General features: G+C 38.6%; 2 protein-coding genes across 2 annotated transcripts in view; one reads left to right on the forward strand and one right to left on the reverse strand.

Annotated features, from left to right (window-relative positions):
* Positions 1 to 4,173, reverse strand: part of SLC44A5 (solute carrier family 44 member 5) — a 471,551-nt gene extending 467,378 nt beyond the window's left edge. Inside the window, exons 1-2 of the mRNA XM_064372515.1 lie at positions 4,137 to 4,173; positions 1,605 to 1,709 (exon numbers count right to left, since the gene is read on the reverse strand). The gene's annotated coding sequence lies outside the window, so the exon portion shown is untranslated. The remainder of the gene's footprint in view (positions 1 to 1,604; positions 1,710 to 4,136) is intronic.
* A 37-nt stretch (positions 4,174 to 4,210) lies between these two features.
* The window catches only part of ACADM (acyl-CoA dehydrogenase medium chain), a 34,045-nt gene continuing 14,711 nt past the window's right edge, over positions 4,211 to 23,544 (forward strand). Inside the window, exons 1-7 of the mRNA XM_064372518.1 lie at positions 4,211 to 4,320; positions 7,911 to 7,998; positions 12,053 to 12,150; positions 12,267 to 12,336; positions 13,363 to 13,463; positions 14,155 to 14,235; positions 19,299 to 19,429. Coding sequence (XP_064228588.1) covers positions 4,291 to 4,320; positions 7,911 to 7,998; positions 12,053 to 12,150; positions 12,267 to 12,336; positions 13,363 to 13,463; positions 14,155 to 14,235; positions 19,299 to 19,429 — 599 coding nt within the window. The 5' untranslated portion in view covers positions 4,211 to 4,290. The remainder of the gene's footprint in view (positions 4,321 to 7,910; positions 7,999 to 12,052; positions 12,151 to 12,266; positions 12,337 to 13,362; positions 13,464 to 14,154; positions 14,236 to 19,298; positions 19,430 to 23,544) is intronic.

Here is a 23,544-nt window from a genome sequence, read left to right on the forward strand (position 1 = left end):
GAAAACCACAAAAGGGAAGAATCATCAACCTCTGTGGTGCCTAATTAACTTGAGACATTCTTCTATTTGTTCCTTATTCCCACCTTAACTGATTAGACAATTGGACTTTGTAACCAACCTTGGTCAATCTCATGACTTCATACCCTATGACCCCCTCCCAGCTTGCAAAAGCTTCCTAAACTGTAACTTCTGTAACTTTCCACTGCTTACCCCAAACCTATAAAACCAACTTCTATCCCACCGCCCTCCACTGACTCTCTTTTCAGACTCAGCCTGCCTGCACCCAGGTGAATAAATAGCCGTGTGGCTCACACAAAGCCTGTTTAGGGGGTCTCTTCATCCAGAGTGTGCGTTTTAACAGGCATTCTTCATGACAACTGCTTGGTATCTTAATTTTTTTTTAAAAAAGACAGTTATTTTGGGGAAAAATTAATTAGATTAAAAGTTTTAGATTAAGGGATATCTCCTCCGGATTCCCCTCCCACAACAGCATGGGAGCGAGCTCTCTCTTTTTCTCTCTCTCTTTATGCCTAATAAATTGTTTCTTCTGTTAAAAAAAAAAAAAAAAAGAAAAGTTTTAGATTAAAAGAAGCCAAAGAAAGTTAAAGCCCAACTGCAATGGGCAATCATTCATAGAATCCTGGTTCAAAAACAAACTATATACAAAAGGTATTTTGGAAACAACTGGACAACTGGAGAAATGTAAATATTGCCTAGACATTAAATAATAGTAGTGAATAATTGTTTTCATTGGTATGATAAAGGTTTTATAGGAAATGGTCATATAGAAAAATGTCCTTGTAGGAGACATATTGCTAAAGTATTTAGAACTGAAGTGTCTTATCTACAACTTACAGATCTGACAAAAACCAACAACCAAAACACACACACATAGGTACACATATAAATATGTAAATATGGAAACATATTTGAACCTAGGTGATAGTGATAAAGGACTTAAGAAGAAATTATTTAGGCAGATAGTTCAGGTATGGGAGTCCTTGGTAAGGCTTTTCTTTTTCATGAAAAGCAGCTCCAAATCATTTTCTAATGAAGAGCAGCCTGTAAAGTCGAGCTGTGGACATAGGCAGGCAAGTTGGGAGTTTGCAAGGGTGAATGCTGGCAGGAGCTAGGGACTAGACATGTTCAAGATGGTGGCTCCCTCTTCCCTTCTCTGCCAATCACGTGTATAGTAAGAAGCAGACAAGACAGTGGCAATCAATTGGAAACTCCATTTGCATAAGATTAGGGTACAGCAACCAGCCTTCCCCATGTACTATGTAAACATCATAACTGATCAAATCAATCTGTGAGCCCGCTATAAATCAGACACCACCTTCTCAAACCTGAGCAGAAAATTCAGTGCATCCACCACCTGCAGGTCCTTTCCACTCAGAGCCCCTCTCTATAGACAGAGCTGTTTCTGTTTCTCTTCTTTTCTGCTATTAAACCTCCACTACTAAACTCCTCATAGTGGGTCCATGTCCCCAGTTTTCCTTGGCATGCAATGATGAACCCCAGGTGTATCCCCCAGACAACATAGCTGCTTTAATAATGAAACCACCTTTGCAAAATTATGACTGAGACAGTGAAAGAGATCTTACCTAGCCAATTCCATCTTGCTTCTAATCTTCAAGCTGTCCTTGTTCGTTCCCAGGCATAGGTTGAACTAACTTCGGGAGGGATTGGAACCGCCTTTGCAGAAATAACTGAGAAAATTATGACAGTGAAAGATATCAGACCTAACTGACCATCTTGCTTCTAATCTATAAACTATACTTGTTCATTCTTAGGCATAGGCCAAGCAACCTTTGGGAAGGAATTTAGTGTATAGTTTATATAATAACCTTTCCCAAAGGCTAAACTAGTCTTGTAAAACAAATGAAAGGCCAGCTACCAAGTCAAGATGAGAGGGGCTGGAATTCTAAATATTACCAGCCATTATTTGGAGGTGATAAGATTTGCAACTTCCCCAATAAGTCTTGAAAGTAACATTGTGAACCTAAGCCTTTTGAGATGTCTTTTTGGGTTTCTGTATGTCTAACAACCACATGGCCCCACCTGGATGTGCCATCTAATTCTGTAGCCCTCACCCAGGAAGTGACTCAGCAAAAAAGAACAGCTTCAACTTCCTATGATTTCATCCTTAAACCAACCAATCAGCACTCCCAATTCACTGCCCCCCCCCCCCCCACCAAATTATCCTTAAAGAGACTGATTTGAGTAATAATAAAACTCCGGTCTCCTGCACAGCCAGCTCTGTGTGAATTACTCTTTCTCTATTGCAATTTCTGTCTTAATAAATAGGCTCTATCTAGGCAGCAGGCAAGGCGAACTCCTTGGGCAGTTACAGAACTTATAGTTTAAAACATAGATGTCAACAGTCCTTTTCCAAAACAAATATTCTTCTTGCCTGGGGACTAGCCTGCCTTTGTAAAACTAACAAATTAGCCACAAGATTAGAATTATAGTTTAGGAGTCAGGCAGCTGGAGTCTACAAGATTCTGACCTCCCTAAATTGCTCCTAAGTTCAGTGCTTAAGACATTATGCAGACCCTGGACTTGATGAATCAGCTGGCACAACCTAGATCAATAAACTGGCTTATCTGATCTTGTGGCCCCCACCTGGGAACTGACTCTTCGAAATAGGACAGCTTCAATTCCCTGTAATTTCATCTACCTAACCAATCAGCACTCCTGGCTCACTGGCTTCCCTATACCCACCAAGTTCTTAAAACCGCTGATCTACAAATGCTGGGGAAGGCTGATTTTAATAATAATAAAATTCCCATCTCCCACACAGCCTCTGTGTTAACTACTCTTTATTATAATACCCCTGTCTTGATAAAAGGGCTGTCTAGGCAGTGGGCAAGGTGAATCTATTGGGTGGTTACAGTAGGCTTATGGGTGATTTTGTGCTTTTTGTTCACCTTTTCTGTGTTTAAAATGTTCGGAATAAGAAATTCGAACAAAGAAGACATGCATAGACAACTCCTATTCATCTTTAAGAGTCCATTTTGTGTTTTACTTACCACTCTGAAGGCTTTCTTGCCCACACCAGGACAAACTAAGCTCTTTATCCCTTTTCTGAATTTTCCTGGTACTTTTGCATTGAATACAGCACTTAATTAATATTCTGTCTTGTACCCAGAATTAACACACTATAAATTCCCAGAGGACAAAGTAGGGAAATACAATCATAGGATATAGAAATTTAACAGCCAAATTAGAATGAATTTAATGGGTGATCTTTATTAGGCAAAATAAAATGTTAAGGTAGTATAAGATTTAGGGGTGCTGCGCCAAAGGCCTAAACTAGGATGGCAGCAATGAAAGGGCAAAGTCCTGAGTAACATGGGAAACATTTACACTGCAAGCTTGCATTTGGGCTTTCATTAGCTTCCACAACAAGGTAGCTAACCTGGACAGCTTTATAGACACCCGTTTTAAAACATTCCAGCTACCATATCAAAACTCGGGGTCTCACAGGAAGAGAGTGACTTCAAGTAGAATTCCTCAGGGAGACATTCACTTCCAATCATCATTCGCTAAACCAGGAACTTTGGACAGCCTCATATCGCACTCGGATTTCCAAGGACACCACATCCACACCAGTGGACAAGTCATAAATAGCCTCGGGAATATGCGGAAAGGTCTAATTTACCTAAGCTATTAAATTCTTTTAAATTCTAATGAAATACAAATATCCGCCAGTGTTTGAAAACAGAATGTTTTCGTACTTTTGAATCCGCCAAGGAGACGTGATCTGGGTTTGACCGTTCTCTCCGGGTGAAGGTCAGGGCTAACCACAGGGGCGCCTCTCCCTCCAGGCCAGCGCCGCGCCCTCTCACCCAGATTCCCGTCCTGCACCGCGCCGCAAGTCCCCCACCGCTGGGTGCCACCCGATCCTCTCAGCCCCGCCACCAGCCCCTGCCCCGCCCCGCTTCCCCGGGGCGGCTATCAGCCTCAGCGTCCCACAGAGAGGGCGAAAAGTGAGAACGCAGAGAACTAGACCCGGCTTATGAGGGACCGCCCGGAGAGGTCGTACACCCCCTCCTTAAGTCGCACCAATAGCGCAGGCCAGCGTCACGGAGCAGGCGTTGGAAACCCGGCGCCGGCGACCTCTGCTACCCTACCTTGAGCTGCGCCCCCTCCTTCGGCGGCCCAGCCGCCTACTTCCGCCCCGCCCAAGGGCCCTGGTGGGCGGGTCCAGACGGGGCCTGCGCCTGGGGAGTCTGTCAAGGCGCTGACCGGTGTGTTGTTATCCGAGTGGCCGGAACGGGAGTCAACATGGCAGCGGGGTTCGTGCGATGCTGCAGGGTGAGAGGGAGCCCAGCGCTGCGGTGGGGCTGGGGCATGAGTATTGTGGTGTGTGGTCATGGGCCAAAAATAAGTGCGGCCTGGAGGAGTGAGAAGCTGGTCTGAGGAAGGAGCCCGCCTAGGGGACCCTGGCCCCGCTTTCATGCCTCCTACCACGGGACGGAACGTAGTCCGGAGTTTCATTGTCCCTTATCCTCCCATCAGCAGACCCCTTTATAGGCGGCATCCTCTCTTTAGAATATCGTTTTTCTTTCTCTGGCGCGGGAACCCTCCAAATATTTACCCCAGGAATCCCACCTTTTTCCGAAGTGAGCCTGTCTCTGTGTCAGAACCACGGGAAAAAGGAAAATGGAGCACCTACTCCTTGAGATACTTAATATATTTAATAAGCTTTTCATTGTGTAATATGGTGGAGGACGCGTCCACTTTGCTTACGGGAAAAAAAAAGTAAAAGAAAAAGACAACCGCAGAATTGTATGTGAACTTGTCTGTATATTCTAGTATTGTGTTTTACAGATTCTAAATCGGTTTGTCACTAGATACATTTTGGGATCTTAAATATTCTTGGTATGTTCACATGACTGCCATTTAGATGTCACTTAAAGTTATGTTTTTGACCAAAAAAGCTGCGGTTTTAGAATAATCCTAAAGAATTACTGCCCATATTTTGCTTTTATACAAGTTAATGTTCAGTGAAGGCAGAAATTGGGGGATTTTAGGTATTTTTAACTCCATCACCAGAAAAGTAGATTTCTCAGCCTCCAAGGAAGGAGCTAAAAAACCTGATATAGAAAACTGACATCCTTTTTTTCTCCTTTCACTCATAAAATTAACACTCATATATTTCTAAGAAATGCACAAAATGTTTAATTCTAGTGGTGCCGTTTCTATGTTTACAATTCCATTGTTCTAGACAGAGAGCCCGTAGTAATAAAACCAATATTTATTAGGCTTTGAAAACATTATCTTATTTTAAACATCCCAACATACATAGTGAGATTAGCCCTATTTTTCAGTTTTGAATGGAAGCTATAAGCAGTTTGTAACTTAAGGCCACAACTATAGCTGTGGAACCTCGATTCAAATTCAGCAATTGTTAACTCCAGATCCCGTGATATATCTGTTTTCTATTTATAAACCACCTCTCTAATTAACTGGCTAACTTTGTTATGTAACTAACAGGTTGATGGGCATTGTATTCGGGTAATAGCAACCTTTGCACTTTGTTCTATGTAACACATTTTCCTGAACAGTCATATGTGAAGTGACATTTCCCTATTTAAAGTCTCTCGGGCCGCGGTGTCTCACGCCTGTAATCCCAGGACTTTGGGGCGCTGAGGCGGGCGGATCTTCTGAGGTCAGGGAGTTGGAGACCAACCTGGCCAACATGGTGAAACCTCATCTTTACTTAAAAAATACAAAAATTAGCCGAGTGTAGTGGCACACGCCCGTAGTCCCAGCTACTCAGGAGGCTCAGGCGGGAGAATCAATTGAAACCAGGAGGCAGAGTTTGCAGTGAGCCAAGATTGCATCACTGTATTACAGCATGGGTTACCAGAATGAAACTCCGTCTCAAAAATTAAAGTCTCTAGGTTGGCGGGGTGCAGTGGTTTACGCCTGTAATCCTAGCACCTTGGGAGACCTAGGCCAGCGGATCACTTGAGGCCAGGAGTTCGAGACCAGCCTGGCCAACATAGGGAAACTCCATCTCTACTAAAAAATATGAAAAATTAGCTGGGTGTGGTGGCGTATGCCTGTAATCCCAGTAGGCCGAGGTTGCAGTGAGCTGAAATTACACTCCAGCCAAGGTGACAGAGGGAGACTCTATATGTCAAAAAAAAAAAAAAAAAAAAATTCTCAGTAGACCATTTAACCTGGCTTGAGTTCTGACATTTGTGTATGGTATTCAAAAGCGTATGTATAATAGAGTCGAGTTTTTTTGTTCTGATTTTTGTGGGATGTTTTTCTTTGTTATGGAACTTAGTGACCAATTAGGAGACCAATAGAAAGATCAGTATGGCAAGGTGGTTAATAGCTTGTGCTCTTGATAGGAAATGTTAGAATCCTGGTTGCACTAAGAGTAGAGTAACTTGCCTAATTTAGTTGACTTTCTGAGCCTTCGTTTCCTCACATGTGAAACTGGAATAAAAATAATGACTTAATCATAGGCTTGACCTGGGATTCAGTGAATTAACCTGTCCAAGGTGACTGTAAACAAGAATAGATTTGGTCTGTGACTACTGGACAATGAAGACCAGAGAAACTGTTTCACTTTCAAAATAAAATTAATGAGGTTGCAAAGAAAATGTGAGCTTTCATGCTCTGTGTTTTTTTAATTATAATATGAGGTATGTTATTTTGAAAGCTCTGTTTCAGTTACAAATATTTGACAATTATATTGTCACCTTACACGTAGGAAATTCTCTTTATAAGTTGAAATTGTCATCTACAAAGACAGTTTCTTTTTACAGATTTTGAAAATCATAAGTTAAATTGTAGAAACTTTAGTATATTCTTCAGCTTCTCTTTTCTCTTAGTGTCTAAGCTTATTAAAATTGCCAGATAGCTCAATCAAAATATTTTACAGTGAAAATTGTGTAATTTTGGCTGTCCCGAAACCTTTACTCAGGAACACCATTGTGGTCTCCAGTTTGGCAGCTTTAATAAATACAAATGTTTACTTTTGTATCCATTAAACTGTCATGAATATAAAAATGTAAAGCAATAATGCAAAGCAATGATACATGTATATTTGATTTTTTTAATATGTTCCTTTGAAGAAATACGAGTATATTTCAGATCCTAAGACAAGTAGTGTATTAGTAGTTTAGAACAGGGTTGGCAAACGTTTTTTGAAAAGGAGCAGATAGTAAATGTTTTTGCCTTTGTGAACCATATGGTCTCTGTGGTAACTACTTAGATCTGCTGTGAAAGCAGCAATAGACAGCATGATGTGGCTTTGTTCCAATAAAATTTTATTTACAAAACTATTGGCTGCCATAGTTTGGTGACTTCTTGCTTAGAACATTGTAACAATGCCTGTAGAAAATGAGCAGAAAATACAGAACATGGTTTTATGCTAATTTGTTAAGAGTGGGGTATCCTAAAAAATGAGATCCTCTGAGGGGAAGGTTCCCAGAGGCATGCATGAGAGGCTTATAGGGACAGAGTATCAAAGTTGATGGACTAGGCAACTCTTGAACACAGTATGTTCACTTCCAGCCTATTATTCTCCCCACCCCAACTCTCCAATCATCAATGTCCTAGGAGCTTGTAAGATACCCAGAATAGTGGTCCTACGTCTACTACTACCCTTAACTGTTGTTTGTCCTGGAAACCCTCCACTTCAATAGTGTTAATACCACTGATTTTATTTTCATTACTTTTTAAAAACATCTCCTCTGTGATAGGAGTTTACATAGCTGGTAATTGTCTTATTTAAATTATGATTGAAAGCATTTAAATAATGATGACTGTAAAAACCATGAGTATCCTCAAACAAGTTGCTGTACTCACATAATTATCAGTATTCTCTTATCTGATTGATGTTTAACTTATCAAATGTATTTTAATAAAAGTGTTCTTTACAGGTCCTGAGAAGTATTTCTCGTTTTCATTGGAGATCACAGCATACAAAATCTGCTCTACAACGTGAACCAGGATTAGGATTTAGTTTTGGTATATGTTCTGTTCTATCTTTTGACTTTAAACTTATATATATGAAGCTCTATGTATTTGTTTGGAATATGTTTGTAAATAAACAGAATAATGTCTTTAAATGAGTAGAACCAGTCCACGGTCCATATATAGTTCATGATTAATCACACCCATTCTTCCTGATCTCATTTTCTTCCTTAGTATACTACACTATACATTAGATCTGTATTAGCAGCATATATACACTTCTTATGTTCCTTCCTTTTTTTCTAATGTTTAGCCCAAAATAAATGAGATTTACTGATATATATGAATAGTCTTCAACTTATGTATTTGAATGCCACAAATGCATTTTAAAACACTTGTTAGATTACAATGCTAGGTGCCTGGTAATAAGCTAAAGCTTGTTTTTGCTTTAATATATCTGAACTGCAATTTCGGTGCTATTAGATGAAGTTCTTCTCGTACCAGGGAGCCATGTGGTTGTTATAGGAAAAATGAATTTGATTTTTCTTCCTCTGTCCTCTGTAAAATGAAAACCACAAGCACAAAATTTGAAATAATAATATCTATCTTTGGCATAAAACAAGTGATTGTTTTATTATTCGTTGTTTTTTTTTTAAGATCTTTCCCTTTTCTTTATAAAGGTTTTTTTTTTTTTTTGAACCACAGTTTAAAGAAATTTTCTTTTCTTTTTTAAAGATGAGGTCTCATTATGTTGCCCATGCTGGTCTTGAACTCCTGGGCTCAACCAGTCCTCTTGTTTCAGCCTCCCAAAGTGCTCGGATTATAGGCATGAGCCACTGCATTCAGACCAAATGAAAATTTCCTGTGTTTTTTTTTTTTTTTTCTGTGACTCTAGCCAAATACTAAATGAAAATTTTCTTTTCTTTTGAGATGGAGTCTCACTCTGTCACCCAGGCTATGGCTCACTGCAACCTCCACCTCCCAGGTTCAAGTGTTTCTCCTGCTTCAGCCTTCTGAGTAGCTGGGACTACAGGTGTGGGCCACCATGCCCGGCTAATTTCTATACTTTTAGTAGACACAGGGTTTTGCCATGTTGGCCAGGCTGGTCTCGAACTCCTAATTGCAAGTGATCCACCTGCTTCTGCCTCTCAAAGTGCTGGGATTACAGGAATGAATCACTGTGCCCAGCCTAAGTGAAAATTTCCTTTTTTATTTTTCTTTGTCTTTTTTCTCTTTCTCTAGCCAAAGAGAAAATGAAAATTTTCAAGCAGTGTGAGGATAGCCATTTGGGATAATGGATCCCTGGTTTTTTTTTGTTTTTTTTTTTTTGAGAGTATGTCTTGCTCTGTTGCTCAGGTGGGATTGCAGTGGTACCATCTGGGCTCATTGCAACTTCTGCCTCCTGGGTTCAACTGATTCTTCTGCCTCAGCCACCCAAGTAGCTGAGATTACAGGTGTGGGCCACCACACCTGGCTAATTTTTGTATTATTAGTAGAGATGAGGTTTCGCCATATTGGCAATGCTGGTCTTGAACTCCTAGCCTCAAGTGATCTACCCGTCTTGGCCTCCTAAAGTGCTGGGATTATGGGCATGAGCCACCATGCCCAGCCAGGACAGTAGAGCTTACTGAGATAATTAGTTAATTTGGTATGATTGCTTGTCACTTAGAATTTTATGCTCAGTAGTAAGAGACTCACAGGAGAAATCTATGGTGATTCACTGAGTGACAAAGGATAAGGTAGATATAATTATTTGGGAGAGAGATTGTGAAATTCAGTACAGGTTTATTCTTTGAACCAGTTGCATCTGTTTCTTTATAAAATGGTAATAATATGTATATACAGAATTTCTATGAAAATTATATGCTGTATTTAAAGTCCCTAGCATATAGTGACTGGATCAAAGTAGTTTCTCAATAAATAATACATAATACATCCTTGTCATTTCTTTTTTTTGAGACGGCATTTCACTCTTGTTGCCAAGGCTGGAGTGCAGTGGTGCCATCTCGGCTCACTGCAACCTCCACCTCCCAGGGTCAAGTGATTCTCCTCCCTCAGCCTTCTGAGTAGCTGGGACTACAGGCGTGTGCCACCATGCCTGGCTAATTTTTTGTATTTTTAGTAGAGACGAGGTTTCACTGTGTTAGCCAGGATGGTCTCGATCTCCTGACCTTGTGTTCTGCCTGCGGGCCTCCCAAAGTCCTGGGATAACAGGCATGAGCCACCTGGCCTGGCCATTTTTTTTTTAAGAGAGAGTTTCACTCTGTCACCCAAGCTGGAGTGCAGTGATGTGATCATAGCTCACCACAACCTCGACCTCAGGGGCTGCAGGGATTCTCTGGCCTCAGCCTCCTGAGCAGTTAGGACAACAGGCCCATGTTACCACACCCAGCTGATTTTTTAAATTTTTTAATGTTTTGTAGAGACAGAGTCTTGCTATGTTGCCCAGGCTGGCCTCAACCTCCTGGCCTCAAATGATCCACCTGCCTCAGCCTCCCAAAATTCTGGGATTATAGGTGTCAGCGACTATGCCCAGACTTTCTCTACCCTCTATCTACCTGCAAGATTGATATACTGAGGGACTAGAATTTCCTTACTCTGCATTAGTTTATCTGTAAAAAGAGACATTTGATCTTATGCTCTTCAATTCAGCACCAAAATTCTACTTTTATATGTTATTTCTCACATCCCCATTCAAGTGATTAGTATGGTCTTAAACATTGTTCTGTGTGTTTGCTCTCATTTTTCTTGCTTGAAATACCCTATTATCTCTTAAATTTTACCTAGTCTTTGGCGTTAGATGCAACCACATTAAAACACAAGGATACCAGGGATTTGAAAAAATGCAGTTAACAATGGGCTCCTGCCCTCAGTCAAGCCACCATACTAATTTAATTAATTTTATAGCAATAATCCCTTATTTTAAGTAAACAAATTATTTGGACACCATTTATTAGCATTGCAGCAGGATTTTATGTTGTTACTGTCTTTTGAAAAACCTTTCTACAACTTTTACCAGTGGCTTTGTGCTAATTTATAAACATGTCTGAGTTTAAAGGAGCAGTAAGCTTGGGCTTGGTGGCCTCATGCTTGTAATCCCAGCACTTTGGACGGCCGAGGTGGGCGGATCACCTGAGGTCAGGAGTTCTGAGACCAGCCTGACAAACATGGAGAAACCCCATCTCTACTAAAATTGCAAAATTAGCCGGGCATGGTGGCGCATGCCTGTAGTATCAGCTACTTGGAAGGCTGAGGCAAGAGAATTGCCTGAACCCTGGAGGCAGAGGTTGCAGTGAGCCAAGATCACGCCATTGCACTCCAGCCTGGGAAACGAGTGAAACTCTCTCTCAAAAAAAAAGGACAGGGCAAGGTGGCTCCCAGCACAGATGGTTGAATCATTTGAGCTCAGAAGTTCCAGACTAGCTTGGGTAACATGGCAAAATCCTGTCTCTATAAAACTTACCATAATTAGCCAGATATGGTGGCATGTGCCTGTGGTCCCAGCTTTTGAGAGGCTGAGGTGGGAGGATCATTTGAGGCCAGGAGGTCAAGGCTACAGTGAGTTGTAATTATACCACTGCACACCAGCCTGGGTGACAAAGTGAGACTGTCTCAAAAAGAAAAAAAGGTAAAATGAAAATTATGATATTGATATATGACACTTTGAAATGTTTTATTGCTTTATGGTCACTGTATTTCATCTATTAGATTGATTTTTGTGATTGAGGATATATCTTCTATGTTAGTTTCACTTCAGTGTTAGTAAACATTTGATAAATAGGCTTAGGAACTAATACTAAGTTAAATATTTTTTATATCACCAATTGGAAAAGAAAAGCTCACTTGAGCTCTATGGGTTAAAATCTATTACTCATTTGTAAAGGTTAGAAATCTTACCTATTTCCTTTAGCATTTGTATTGACATAGGTTTATTTATGTTGTGTAGTGAACTCTTGATTAGTCAAAAAATGCACTGTAGTCTGACTTTCGGATTAATCAAGGGTTTAAGTCCCCACTATAAATACATATTTCCATATACTGGCTCAATAGGACATTTTTCCTTAACTTGTTATCCAATTTTAACCTTTTCTAAATAACTTTCCCTTAGAGCTCACCGAACAGCAGAAAGAATTTCAAGCTACTGCTCGTAAATTTGCCAGAGAGGAAATAATCCCAGTTGCTGCAGAATATGATAAAACTGGTGAAGTAGGTATATACATTTTAAAGAGAGAAAAATCTTTTATATTTTTTATAAGATTATGTAATCAAACTCTCTGGATTTTAAAATATATTATAACTCAGTTCTTTCCTTTTTCTCCTAGTATCCAGTCCCTCTAATTAGAAGAGCCTGGGAACTTGGTTTAATTAATACACACATTCCAGAGAATTGTGGTAAGCTTTCTTCATATTTTTAATATTGGAATGCATATGATTAGGAAAAATTAGGGAACTCTACTCAGTCATTTTTTTCAAATCCTTTGTATTCCTGCTTAGACTACAATGTTTGCCTACTTTTGGAAGCTTGTACTCCATACTTAGATGCATTTTTCCTTCTTGTAACTGGTTCCAATCTTAACTTGCACCTAAACTTTGGTAACTTCTGTTTCTAGAGTTGGTCAATTTGTTGCATTTTTTTTTTTTTTTTTTTTGAGACTGAATTTCACTCTTGTTGCAAAGGCTGGAGTGCAATGGCGCGATCTTGGCTCATGGCAGCCTCCACCTCCCGGGTTCAAGCGATTCTCCTACCTCAGCCTCCCGAGTAGCTGGGATTACAGGCATGCGCCACCATGCCCAGCTAATTTTGTATTTTTAGTAGAGACGAGGTTTCTCCATGTTGGTCAGGCTGTTCTTGAACTCCCAACCTCATGTGATCTGCCCGCCTCGGCCTCCCAAAGTACTGGGATTACAACCGTGAGCCACTGCACCCAGCCAATTTGTTGCATTTTAATCCTACCTTCCATATTAGATTTTATTGAGTCTTTTTATGTGAACTATCATTCTTTTCCTCAGACCCAGTTTTGGAGTTGAATTGATTTTTTTTTAAAGATGGCGTTTTACCATGATGGCCAGGCTGGTCTTGAACTCCTGACCTCAGGTGATCCACCCACCTCGGCCTCCCAAAGTGCTAGGATTACGGGCATGAGCCACCTTGCCCGGCCGAATTGAGTTTTAACAGAATCAAGTTAGAACAGGAATATAGGTTCAAGTTACAAATAGTATGTTTTTGAAAATTTTAGAGCATCCCTTAGAAAAGTATAATTTCTTATTGTGCGAGCCAGAACACATGTAGATATTATATTGCGAATTTCCTTTTAAAACAAATTCTGGGTCATATTGAAAGCAATTAAAATCATTTACCTTTATTTCTGTCGTGATGCACTACATATTATAATGTGTTAAAACATTTTGATACTGTAGGAGGTCTTGGACTTGGAACTTTTGATGCTTGTTTAATTACTGAAGAATTGGCTTATGGATGTACAGGGATTCAGACTGCTATTGAAGCAAATTCTTTAGGGGTAAGTTACTTAGAAAATTAATTACCTAACTGAGGCCTTGTTAATGAGATAGTTACTCCCAAACAAGCTGGATTTTAAAAGAAAAAAAGGAGAGTCAGTTACTACTAGGTTAGATTAATGGGTAAACACAGTTTTCTTTAAAAAGGAATGGAAAATTTGGCAGTGAAGCCTGGAGTTCTGATTTCAAGGCTTGATCACTCTGACCTTGTTGTCTCTAGTACTTGGAGTTCTGACTGTATTTGTGAGGAAACTGTATACTTTGGCTGCAGCTTCAGTGGCAATTCTTAGGTAAAGCCAAGGGCTAAATCCAGCATTCAGGAACAGGATTGGGATGGCTTGCTGCCTCTACTGGCAGTACTGAAATTTAGCAAATAATTCTTAGGCCTGATCATACATACCATGTCATGTATTGTAAACATAATTTTTTATTTGTGCATTTTACTGTATTAGATTTTCACAGATTATAATGCCATGAGTCCTACAGATAACTTAATTTTATGAAAATGCTTAGATTAGCAGATTTATTTCCTCATAGTTTTAGCTCTCTAACTTAGAGGCAAGGTATAGGCCAGTTCTTTGGACTTATCTCTTGGGTGAAAAAAATAGTTCTTTCATTTTGAATTATAGCATCTCTGAATTTACGTATCTAATAAAAATGACTTGACTTTTTAATGTCAATTTTCTTTGGTAGGAAATGCCTGTTATTATTGCTGGAAATGATCAACAAAAGAAGAAGTATTTGGGGAGAATGACTGAGGAGCCACTGATGTGTGTGAGTATGTGTAGCAATGCTTTATTTCACACTTAAGAAGGGAACAAAAGTGCTATTTCTCCTTTTCAGTCTGTATGTATATATTGGGATATATAGCATTGAAATAAAGTTACCAACATATTATTACAATGATGTTTCGAAGATGCCAAGAAAGTGTCATAATAGGTTGAGCGTGGTGGCTCATGCCTGTAATCCCAGGACTTTGGGAGGCTGAGGCGGGCAGATTACTTGAGGCTAGGAGTTTGCAGCCTGGATAACATGGTGAAACCTCGTCTCTACTAAAACTGCAAAAATTAGCTGGGGGTGGTGGCACCTGCCTATAATTCCAGCTACTCAGGAGGATGAGGCACAAGAATCACTTGAACCCGGGAGGTGGAGGTTGCAGTGAGCTGAGATCACACCACTGCACTCTTGCCTGGATGACAGAGTGAGTGAGACTCCATCTCAAAAAAAAAAAAGTGTCGTAATAATTTCCTTGCTTATTTCCAGGAGAAGAGATACCTACTTGTGATGTTTTTGAGATGTCAAAAAGTGTCATAATAGGGCCAGGCTCAGTGGCTCACACCTAATAATCCCAGCACTTTGGGAGGCCGAGGCAGGTGGATCACCTGAGGTCAGGAGTTTGAGACCACCTTGGCCAACATGGTGAAACCCTGTCTCTACTAAAAATACACAAAAAAATTAGCTGGGTGTGGTGGCACATGCCTGTAACCCCAGCTACTGGAGAGGCTGAGATAGGAGAATTACTTGACCCCAGGAGGCAGAGGTTGCAGGGAATGGAGATTGCGCCATTGCACTCCAGCCTGGGTGAAGAAGTGAGACTCTGTCTATAAAAAAAAAAGGTGTCATAATAATCCCCATACTATATCCAGTAGAGAGACATCTATTTAATGGAGCATTCTGCACTTCAAGAACTGAGTCATTGTGTCAGGGAGTTCAGATTGAATGTACAGCAATGCATGTTTGAACTAGTAGTGTTTTGAATTAGTAAAAAATTAATGTTGGCTGATCATGGTGGCTCATGCCTGTAATCCCAGCACTTTGAGAGGCTGAGGCAGGTGGATCACCTGAGGTCAAGAGTTCAAGACCAGCCTGGCCAACATGGAGAAACCCCATCTCTACTAAAAATACAAAAATTAGCTGGATGTGGTGGCGCTAGCCACCTAATTGGGAGGCTGAGGCATGAGAATCTTGAAACTGGGAGGCACAGGTTGCTGTGAGTAAAGATGGCACCACTGCACTCCAGCCTGGGCAACAGAGTGACACTCTGTCTCCAAAAATACATATATATATTAATCTGGGCTGTGCGTAGTGGCTCACACCTGTAATCCCAGCACTTTGAGAGAATGAGGCAGGAGAACAGCTTGAACCCAGGAGTTCAAGACCAGCCTGGGCAACACAGTGGGACCCTGTCTCTAAATCAGTCAATCGATCAATCAATCAACCAGCCAGCCAACCAACCAACCAGCCTACGAACCTACCAACCAACCTACCATTAACTGAAGAAATAGCAACTTATTTGTTGAATGACTGGATGACTTGGGAAGAATAGTTGTAGAGTTTATGTAAACCTCTGAGAGCAACTCAACAAATTTTCAAATTAGATTTTTTAAAAAACATACACACACTGACTCTGTTCTGAAACCTAAGGATTTTTACTTCTTGTTTACCCAAACATATTTCAATCTAAGGTGTAATTGTTATGCTGAAATACAGATTTATTAGTTTTGAGCTAATAATGATAATTTATCTTAAAGAACAGAAAGTAATATTTGAAAATAAATTGTTTTATTTCAGATACCTAAATATCAGGCAAACTGTTTAATAAAGGTGTTTGTACATATTTCCTAGGAAATTTGCAATTTTTTTTAACAACGGAGAGTTTAGCTAAACATTCTCACTGTTGACAATGAGAACTGTGTGAAACATCTAGATTTTTCTCCAGTCAGCTCTCCATATCCATGAGGGAATGGTTTAGGACCTGTTGCTTTTCGTATCAAAATTTTTGATTTCCCAAGTCCCTTATATAGAATGTACAGTTAGCCCTTCATATCTGCAGGTTTTGATCCACAGTTGGTTGAATTCATGGATGCAAAACTCATGGATGCCAAAGGCAAATTTTTTAAAAATTAAAATATTTAAACTCTTCTGATTGTAAAATACTGAGTATAGAAAATTTAGAAATGTTTAAAGAAGAACAAAAAATCTGTAATCTCTCAGATATGAAGTTAATTAGCATTACTTCCTTATTGTAGTTCCTGCCAGATTTTTAAGTATGCAATTGTGTTTTTAACAATAAGGGCCCTATTATATACTTATAGTTATATATACTTCTTTATTTAATAACATGAACATTTTCATATGCTCTCCATTTTAAATGCTGTAACATTACTGCATAATTTGCTATCTAATGGATAAGCTATAAATTATTTCACTATCTGTACTGTTGAATGTTTAAACTCCTTGGGTTTTTACTTTAGAAAACAATGTTATGGTAAAAAATGATACAGAAAATAAATGAATGAATGAATGAATGATCAAATAAGAAGACAAGGCCAGGCCAGGCATGGTGGCTTATGCCTGTAAGCCTAACACTTTGGGAAACCAAGGCAGAAGGATTGCTTGAGGCCAGGAGTTCAAGACTAACCTGAGCAACATGGAGAGACTCTGCCTCTACAAAAAGAAAAAAACATATATACGTATTTTACATATATATATTATAATAAGAAAAAAAAGAAAAAGAAGACAAGAACAACTCTGAAGTACCAGTAGTGACAAGCCATGTTGTATAGAAAAAACAGGCCCATTTACTTCACAAGCTCTAAAAACTTCACCATATTTCTCTTATGAAACAGAAAGATGTCTAATAGCATATTTCAGTGAAAATATAACTAAATTTTGGTACTTAAAAGGGCATCTTTTATGACAGCTTCTTATTTTGTTATGATGCTGAAGACATCATTGAATCTCCAGGTAGCAGAGTAATCTAGTTCATTTAACTCGAGTGACACCTGAATCCCCTCTACAGAATCCATGTCAAAAGACCATCTAGCTAACATGTTTTTATGCCTCAGGTGTCTGACAGTCAACACCTTTTGAAGTAGCACCATTTGCAAGCATCTGTCATCATTAGAAAAATATTTTAGATTTCATGATGCTGAAGCACAGAATCTGTCATTTTTATAATTTTAGTAGCTTATAATATAATAGGCGTTTAATAAATGTTACAGTACTTTCACTGTAGTTTTCCCTTGCTTATATTGCCCTTCAGATGTTTAAGTGTAGTTATTATGATTATGATTATTTTATTTTATTTTTTTCTGAGATGGAGTCTTGCTCTGTCACCCAGGCTGGAGTGTAGTGGTGGGATCTCAGCTCACTGCAATCTCTGCTCCCACCCCTGCCCCCACCGGTTCAAGCAATTCTCCTGCCTCATCCTCCCCAGTAGCTAGGATTACAGGCACCTGCCACCGCAACTGGCTAATTTTTTGTATTTTTAGTAGAGATGGGGTTTCACCATGTTGGCTAGGCTGGTCTCAAACTCCTGACTTTAGGTGATCCGCCCACCTTGGTCTCCCAAAGTACTGGGATTACAGGCGTGAGCCACTGCGCCCGGCCCTAAGTAATCATTTCTAATGCCCCTATTTACTCTTACTACTTTAAATTAAAATAAAATGTTTATAGTTTCTTTTTTTGTTGTATGATTTTTAAAAATAAAATGGGATGAGTTCTCGCTATGTTGACCAGGCTGGTCTCAAACTCCTGGTCTCAATTGATTTTCCCATCTCAGCCTCCCAAAGTGCTAGGATTACAGGTGGGGGCCACCATGCTTGGCCCACTTTCTTTCTTTCTTTGGACTATAACTACCTTAAAGGCAAGGAAGGAACTTGTTTCTTTAGCATCCACAGTACCTGCCACTCTTTAATTAACTTGCACTAACGCTTGCCTTGTACCACCCCTTTTTAGCCATTGTTGTTTGTGTCTTGTCACTCCTGTTTAAGAGCCTTAAGAGGGTCCCCAGTTTCCACCAGATAAAATTTTAAATTTGTAATGTGATATAAAGGATTCTCATCAACCATTTCCTTTCTTTCTTTCCAGACTCATGTCTTATATTCCCTTACATGCACAGATTTCATATACTGTGGAACTCTGGTACTTTCAGCATTACAAACACTGGGCAACCCCTTTCTTATCTTACTATCATTCCATATGCCATTATTTCTACCTGGAATGCATATTCCTCCTCTTTTTCCCTCCTCCCAAATAATCCATTTTCCTTTTTGAGACTTAATTTAAATATCCTCTTCTCTGGGAAGCTAGTTTCTCAAGCCCCTTGTCTGTGATTTTTACATATAGAGTTGCAATATAGTTATTTATTTCCACTGTTACAATGTGAAAATCTCTAGGACTGAATGTCTTTTCTCTCTTATTTCCACATATCCTAGTTTATATCATGCTACATAGTAGATATTCAATAAATGTTTGCATGAATGAATACATGTGAAATTGAATTTAATGAACTTGTTTGAAGCTATCTAACATTTTCACTTGTTAATTAAATATGTGATTTATTGATATTCCTATGCCTAATTTTCATTTATATATTAAATGTTTTTAGGCCAGGCACTGTGGCTCATCCCTGTAGTCCTGGCACTTTGGGAGGCTGAGGCAAAGGATTACTTGAGCCCAGGAGTTTGAGACTAGCCTAGGCAACACAGTGAGACTTGATCTCTATAAAAAATTTTACAATTAGCCAGGCATGGTGGTATGTGCCTGTAGTCCCGGCTGTTATACATGGGAGGCTGAGGTGGGAGGGTTTCCTGAGTTTAGGAGGCTAAGGCTGCGATGAACCTTTGCACTCCAGCCTAGGCAAAAGAACGAGACGCTGTTTCTCAAAAACAAAAAAGTTTTTACATTTTAGTGGTTTATTTGATCTTCTAAGAACATTTTAATTTTAGGTATTTTAAAATATTTAAAATACAGCTTAAACTATCCTGTTTCCAAACATTCAAAATCTAATCACTAACATTTAATTTCATTTCTCTTGTTTTTATGTATTCAAGGCTTATTGTGTAACAGAACCTGGAGCAGGCTCTGATGTAGCTGGTATAAAGACCAAAGCAGAAAAGAAAGGAGACGAGTATATTATTAATGGTCAGAAGATGTGGATAACCAATGGAGGAAAAGCTAATTGGTATGTTGTTGAAAACATCTTTGTATATTTCTTCTTAATTGTTTTTATCTTCAAATCTCACTTTTTCTTTCTGTATATTGTTAAACCACTACAGTTGAGGTAAGTTATGTTATGTTTGTGGAACTGGAAGGTCTATAAGAGATTATAAACAGTTCAGCGATTTTCAAAAACGATTTTTAAGCCCCTGCACTATTTTTTCAAATTAACTCTCAGAAGTTTAATTTGTAAAATAAAATACAAATACGTGCTCTGTTTGAATCTGATTAGGAAGCCTTGCACTCTGTCTACTTGGCTTGTTATCTCCACTCCTCATCTCCTATGCCAGCCACTCCTTGGAACTTCTAAAATTCTGAGGAAAAAGGAAAACCTTTGGTATAGTGCATGTTTCTGATTGTCAGAAATAAGCAGAGGCAGTCTTAAAACAGGTTATCCATTAGAGAAGACAGAATTTGACTTTAATAAAATCTGAAAATTTCTAATATATGGTCAAAAAATAATATGGAGTTCAACAAAGGATCAAGAGTCATTTGTATAAATATAAAATATTAAAGAAAACCATTTGATTATTTGTTGATAAAACATGAGCAAAGCTCAATAAGTAACTCTTAAGTTCAATAGAAATCAACAGTATGAGCCTTTAAAAAGCTAATATAATTTTAAGCCAAAGTAATAGAAGTACAGCATCAAATAGGAGAGAAAAAATGGTGACAGTTCTGGGCAACACATTTTAAACCATGTATTGAAAAAATGGACTAAATCTAGAAGCAGGTAAGTGTCTTGCATTAGGAGGATCCTACAAAACATGTTCTAAAAAGCAAAGGCTTGGCTTTTTTGGAAGAATCTTGAAGTTTTTCAAATATTACACAGAAAGATGATCAGGCTTATATGTTTACTTCAGGATGCCAGCTTAGAATTAATGGGTGAAAGTTAGAAAAATGTAGAATTTAGCTCAATATAAGGACAAGCTTTCTAGCAGCAGTGCTGTTAAGTTGTCCTGGGTAATAAATACTATATCTACCCATCACTTACAAGTATATAGAGAGTTTCTAGCAGAACTTTTTATTGATTGGAATAAAGTACCAAACGGCCTGTCTCTCTTTGTGAAAATTCTGATTCAATATATTTGTGTGCCAAATAGTACAGTTTTCTAGCAAATGAAACATCATTTTTGGGGAATAAGCCTGCTAAAAATGTATTTAGTTTAAATATATCAATCCATTCCTTATGAGCATCCTAAATATATTCAGTATTATGGAGTGCTATATCTTTAAGCAATTCACGGTAATATCAGCAACTAATAAAAAAGTGAAGAAACTACTAAAATTTAACAAGTTGAGAGAAATGTAACAATGCAGTTTGAAGTTTTTGTAATTGTAAGAATGGATTAGCTAGGTGCAGTGACTCACATCTGCACTCCCAGCACTTTGGGAGGCTGAGGCAGGAAGATTGCTTAAACCCAGGGGTTCAAGACCAGTTTGGGCAACATAACGAGACCCTGTCTTTACAAAATTAAAAAAAAAAAAGAACTTTCAACCCAGAATTTCATATCCAGTCAAACTAAGCTTCACAAGCAAAGGAAAAATAAAATCTTTTGCAAACAAGCAAGTACTTAGAGATTTCACCATCACCAGGCCTGCTTTACAAGAGCTTCTGAAAGAAGCACTACACATATAAAGGAACAACCAGTATCAGCCTTTCCAAAAATATATCAAAAAGTAAACAGCATTAACATAATGAGGAACGTACATCAACTAATGGGCAAAACAGCCAGCTAGCATTAAATGGCAGTATTAAACTCATATATATTATTAACTGGATAAAAATCCAAAACCCATCTGTATGCCGTATCCAGACCCATCTCGCATGCAACGATACACAAAGACTCAAAACAAAGGGACGGAGGAAGATTTACCAACCAAACAGAGAGCAAAAATAAATAAATAAATAAAAAGCAGGAGTTGCAATTCTCACCTCTGATAAAATAGTCTTTAAAGCAACAAAGATCAAAAGAGGCAAAGAAGGACATTACATAATGGTAAAAGGATCAATGCAACAAGAAGAGCTAACGATCCTAAATATACACACACCCAACACATGAGCACCCAGATACATAAGACAAGTTCTTAATGACTTATAAAGAGACTTAGCCTCCCATACAATAATAGTGGGAGACTGTAACATCACATTGTCAATATTAGACTGATCAACGAGATAGAAAATTAACAAGGACATCCAGGACTTGAACTCAGACCTGGAACAAGTAAACTTAATAAACATTTATAGAATTCTCCACTTCAAATACACAAAACACACATTCTTATCAGTACCATATCACACCTATTCCAAAAGTGACTACATAATTGGAAGTAAATCACTCCTCAGTAATTGCATAGCATTTCATAGGTTTAAATGAAATACTGGTTGGCTGCTTGTTTGTTATTTTTCTTCCCTTATTCCTTCCTGTCTCCATTGTTAAGCACAATTATTGGCATAAAAGAGGTTTTCAATTCCCATTTTTAGACTGCATTCTAGCCTGGGCAATAAAGCAATTCTCCCATTCTCTCTCCCCCTCTTTCTCTTCCTTTTTCTTCCTCTTCTTCATTCTTTTTTTTTTCTTTCTCTCTTTCTTTCTTCCTTTTTAAAAAAAAAAAAAAGAGAGAGCCGATTACAACTGTTTATATAGTAAAACAAACAAATTAGGTAATATATGAAACCAGAAAACAATTTTTACAATTTTGTTACTATTATTAATATTAAATAAAACTATAGAGTGAGTGGTAATGTATTGGTTTTAAGCATAGAAAATGAGTTTGTGTTGTTTAGGGAAGAGTATGCCTTTTTAAAAGAATTTTTCATGTACCAGGGTATATAGAACATGAGTTAGACAGATGCTTGGATATTTGCATTTTTTTCTTACGTTTCACTTCAAAATCTTTCTGAGAAAAATTTTTCTGGAGGAAAAAAACAGCAAATATTCATAGTAACTCAGCTATAACAAAAACACTGACTTTGCTGCATAAACAAACAGTAGTTGGAACAGATGGATCTCTATTTTATATTACTCCTTTTCACAGGCAGCTCTATTTGCCCTCCTTTTCAAGATAGCATGCCCCTTAAAGAATAAAATTAGTTTTGGGAAAGAAAAAGTGCCACTTTCAACATGCAAAGACTGTCTTGTTATATTATATTATTATTATACCTGAGATTTTTACTTACAACTCATGTTACTAAAACAAAGTTAAATACCATACTGTAGTCCCTCCTTAGCCTTGCAGGATACATTCCAGGACCCCTAGTGGATGCCTGTAACCTCAGAAGTACCAAATCCTATACATACTATGGTTTTTTAGTAAAGTGGGCCCAGTAAGAGATTAACAACAACTACTAATAAAATAGAATTATAACAATGTATTGTAATAAGTTATGTAAATTTAGGCCAGGCGTGGTGGCTCACATCTGTAATCCCAACACTTTAGGAGGCCAACATGGGAGGATCCCTTGAGTTCCGGAGTGAGACCAGCCTGGGCAAGGTAGTGAGACCTCATCTCTACAAAAAATAAACATAATTAGCTGGGCATGGTGGCACATGCCCATAGTACCAGCGACTCAAAAGAGGTGGGAGGATTTTCTTGAGTCTGGGAGGTCAAGGCTGCAGTGAGCCAAGATCATGCCACTATACTTCATCCTGGGTAACAGAGTGAGATCTTATCTAAAACAACAACAACAACAACAACAAAAAGTTATGTAAATGTGCTCTTTATCTTTCAAAATATCTTGTGTGTACTGTACTTCGGGTAACTGAAACCACAGAAAGTGAAACCCCATGGAATAGGTGAGGGCCTACTGTGTTATTAAGACACAGACCTCAAATACTAGCTCTTCCATATACTAGGTACTATAAGCCTAATCATCTTTCTGTGTAATAATATTTGAAAAACTTCAAGATTCTTCTAAAATATCCAAGCCTTTGCCTTCCAGAACATGTTTTGTAGGCTTCTCCTAGTGACTAGGTAAATTTTTAAACCTGATTCTTTATTTCCTCATTTGTAAAATGTAGGTAAAAATAATTGGGATTGTTAAGAGGATTAACTGAGAGAGCAATCACCATGTTTTAT

Source organism: Aotus nancymaae, unplaced genomic scaffold (assembly GCF_030222135.1).
Source record: "Aotus nancymaae isolate 86718 unplaced genomic scaffold, 86718_ANA_hifiasm-v0.15.2.pri h1tg000007l, whole genome shotgun sequence".
Taxonomy (NCBI): domain Eukaryota; kingdom Metazoa; phylum Chordata; class Mammalia; order Primates; family Aotidae; genus Aotus; species Aotus nancymaae.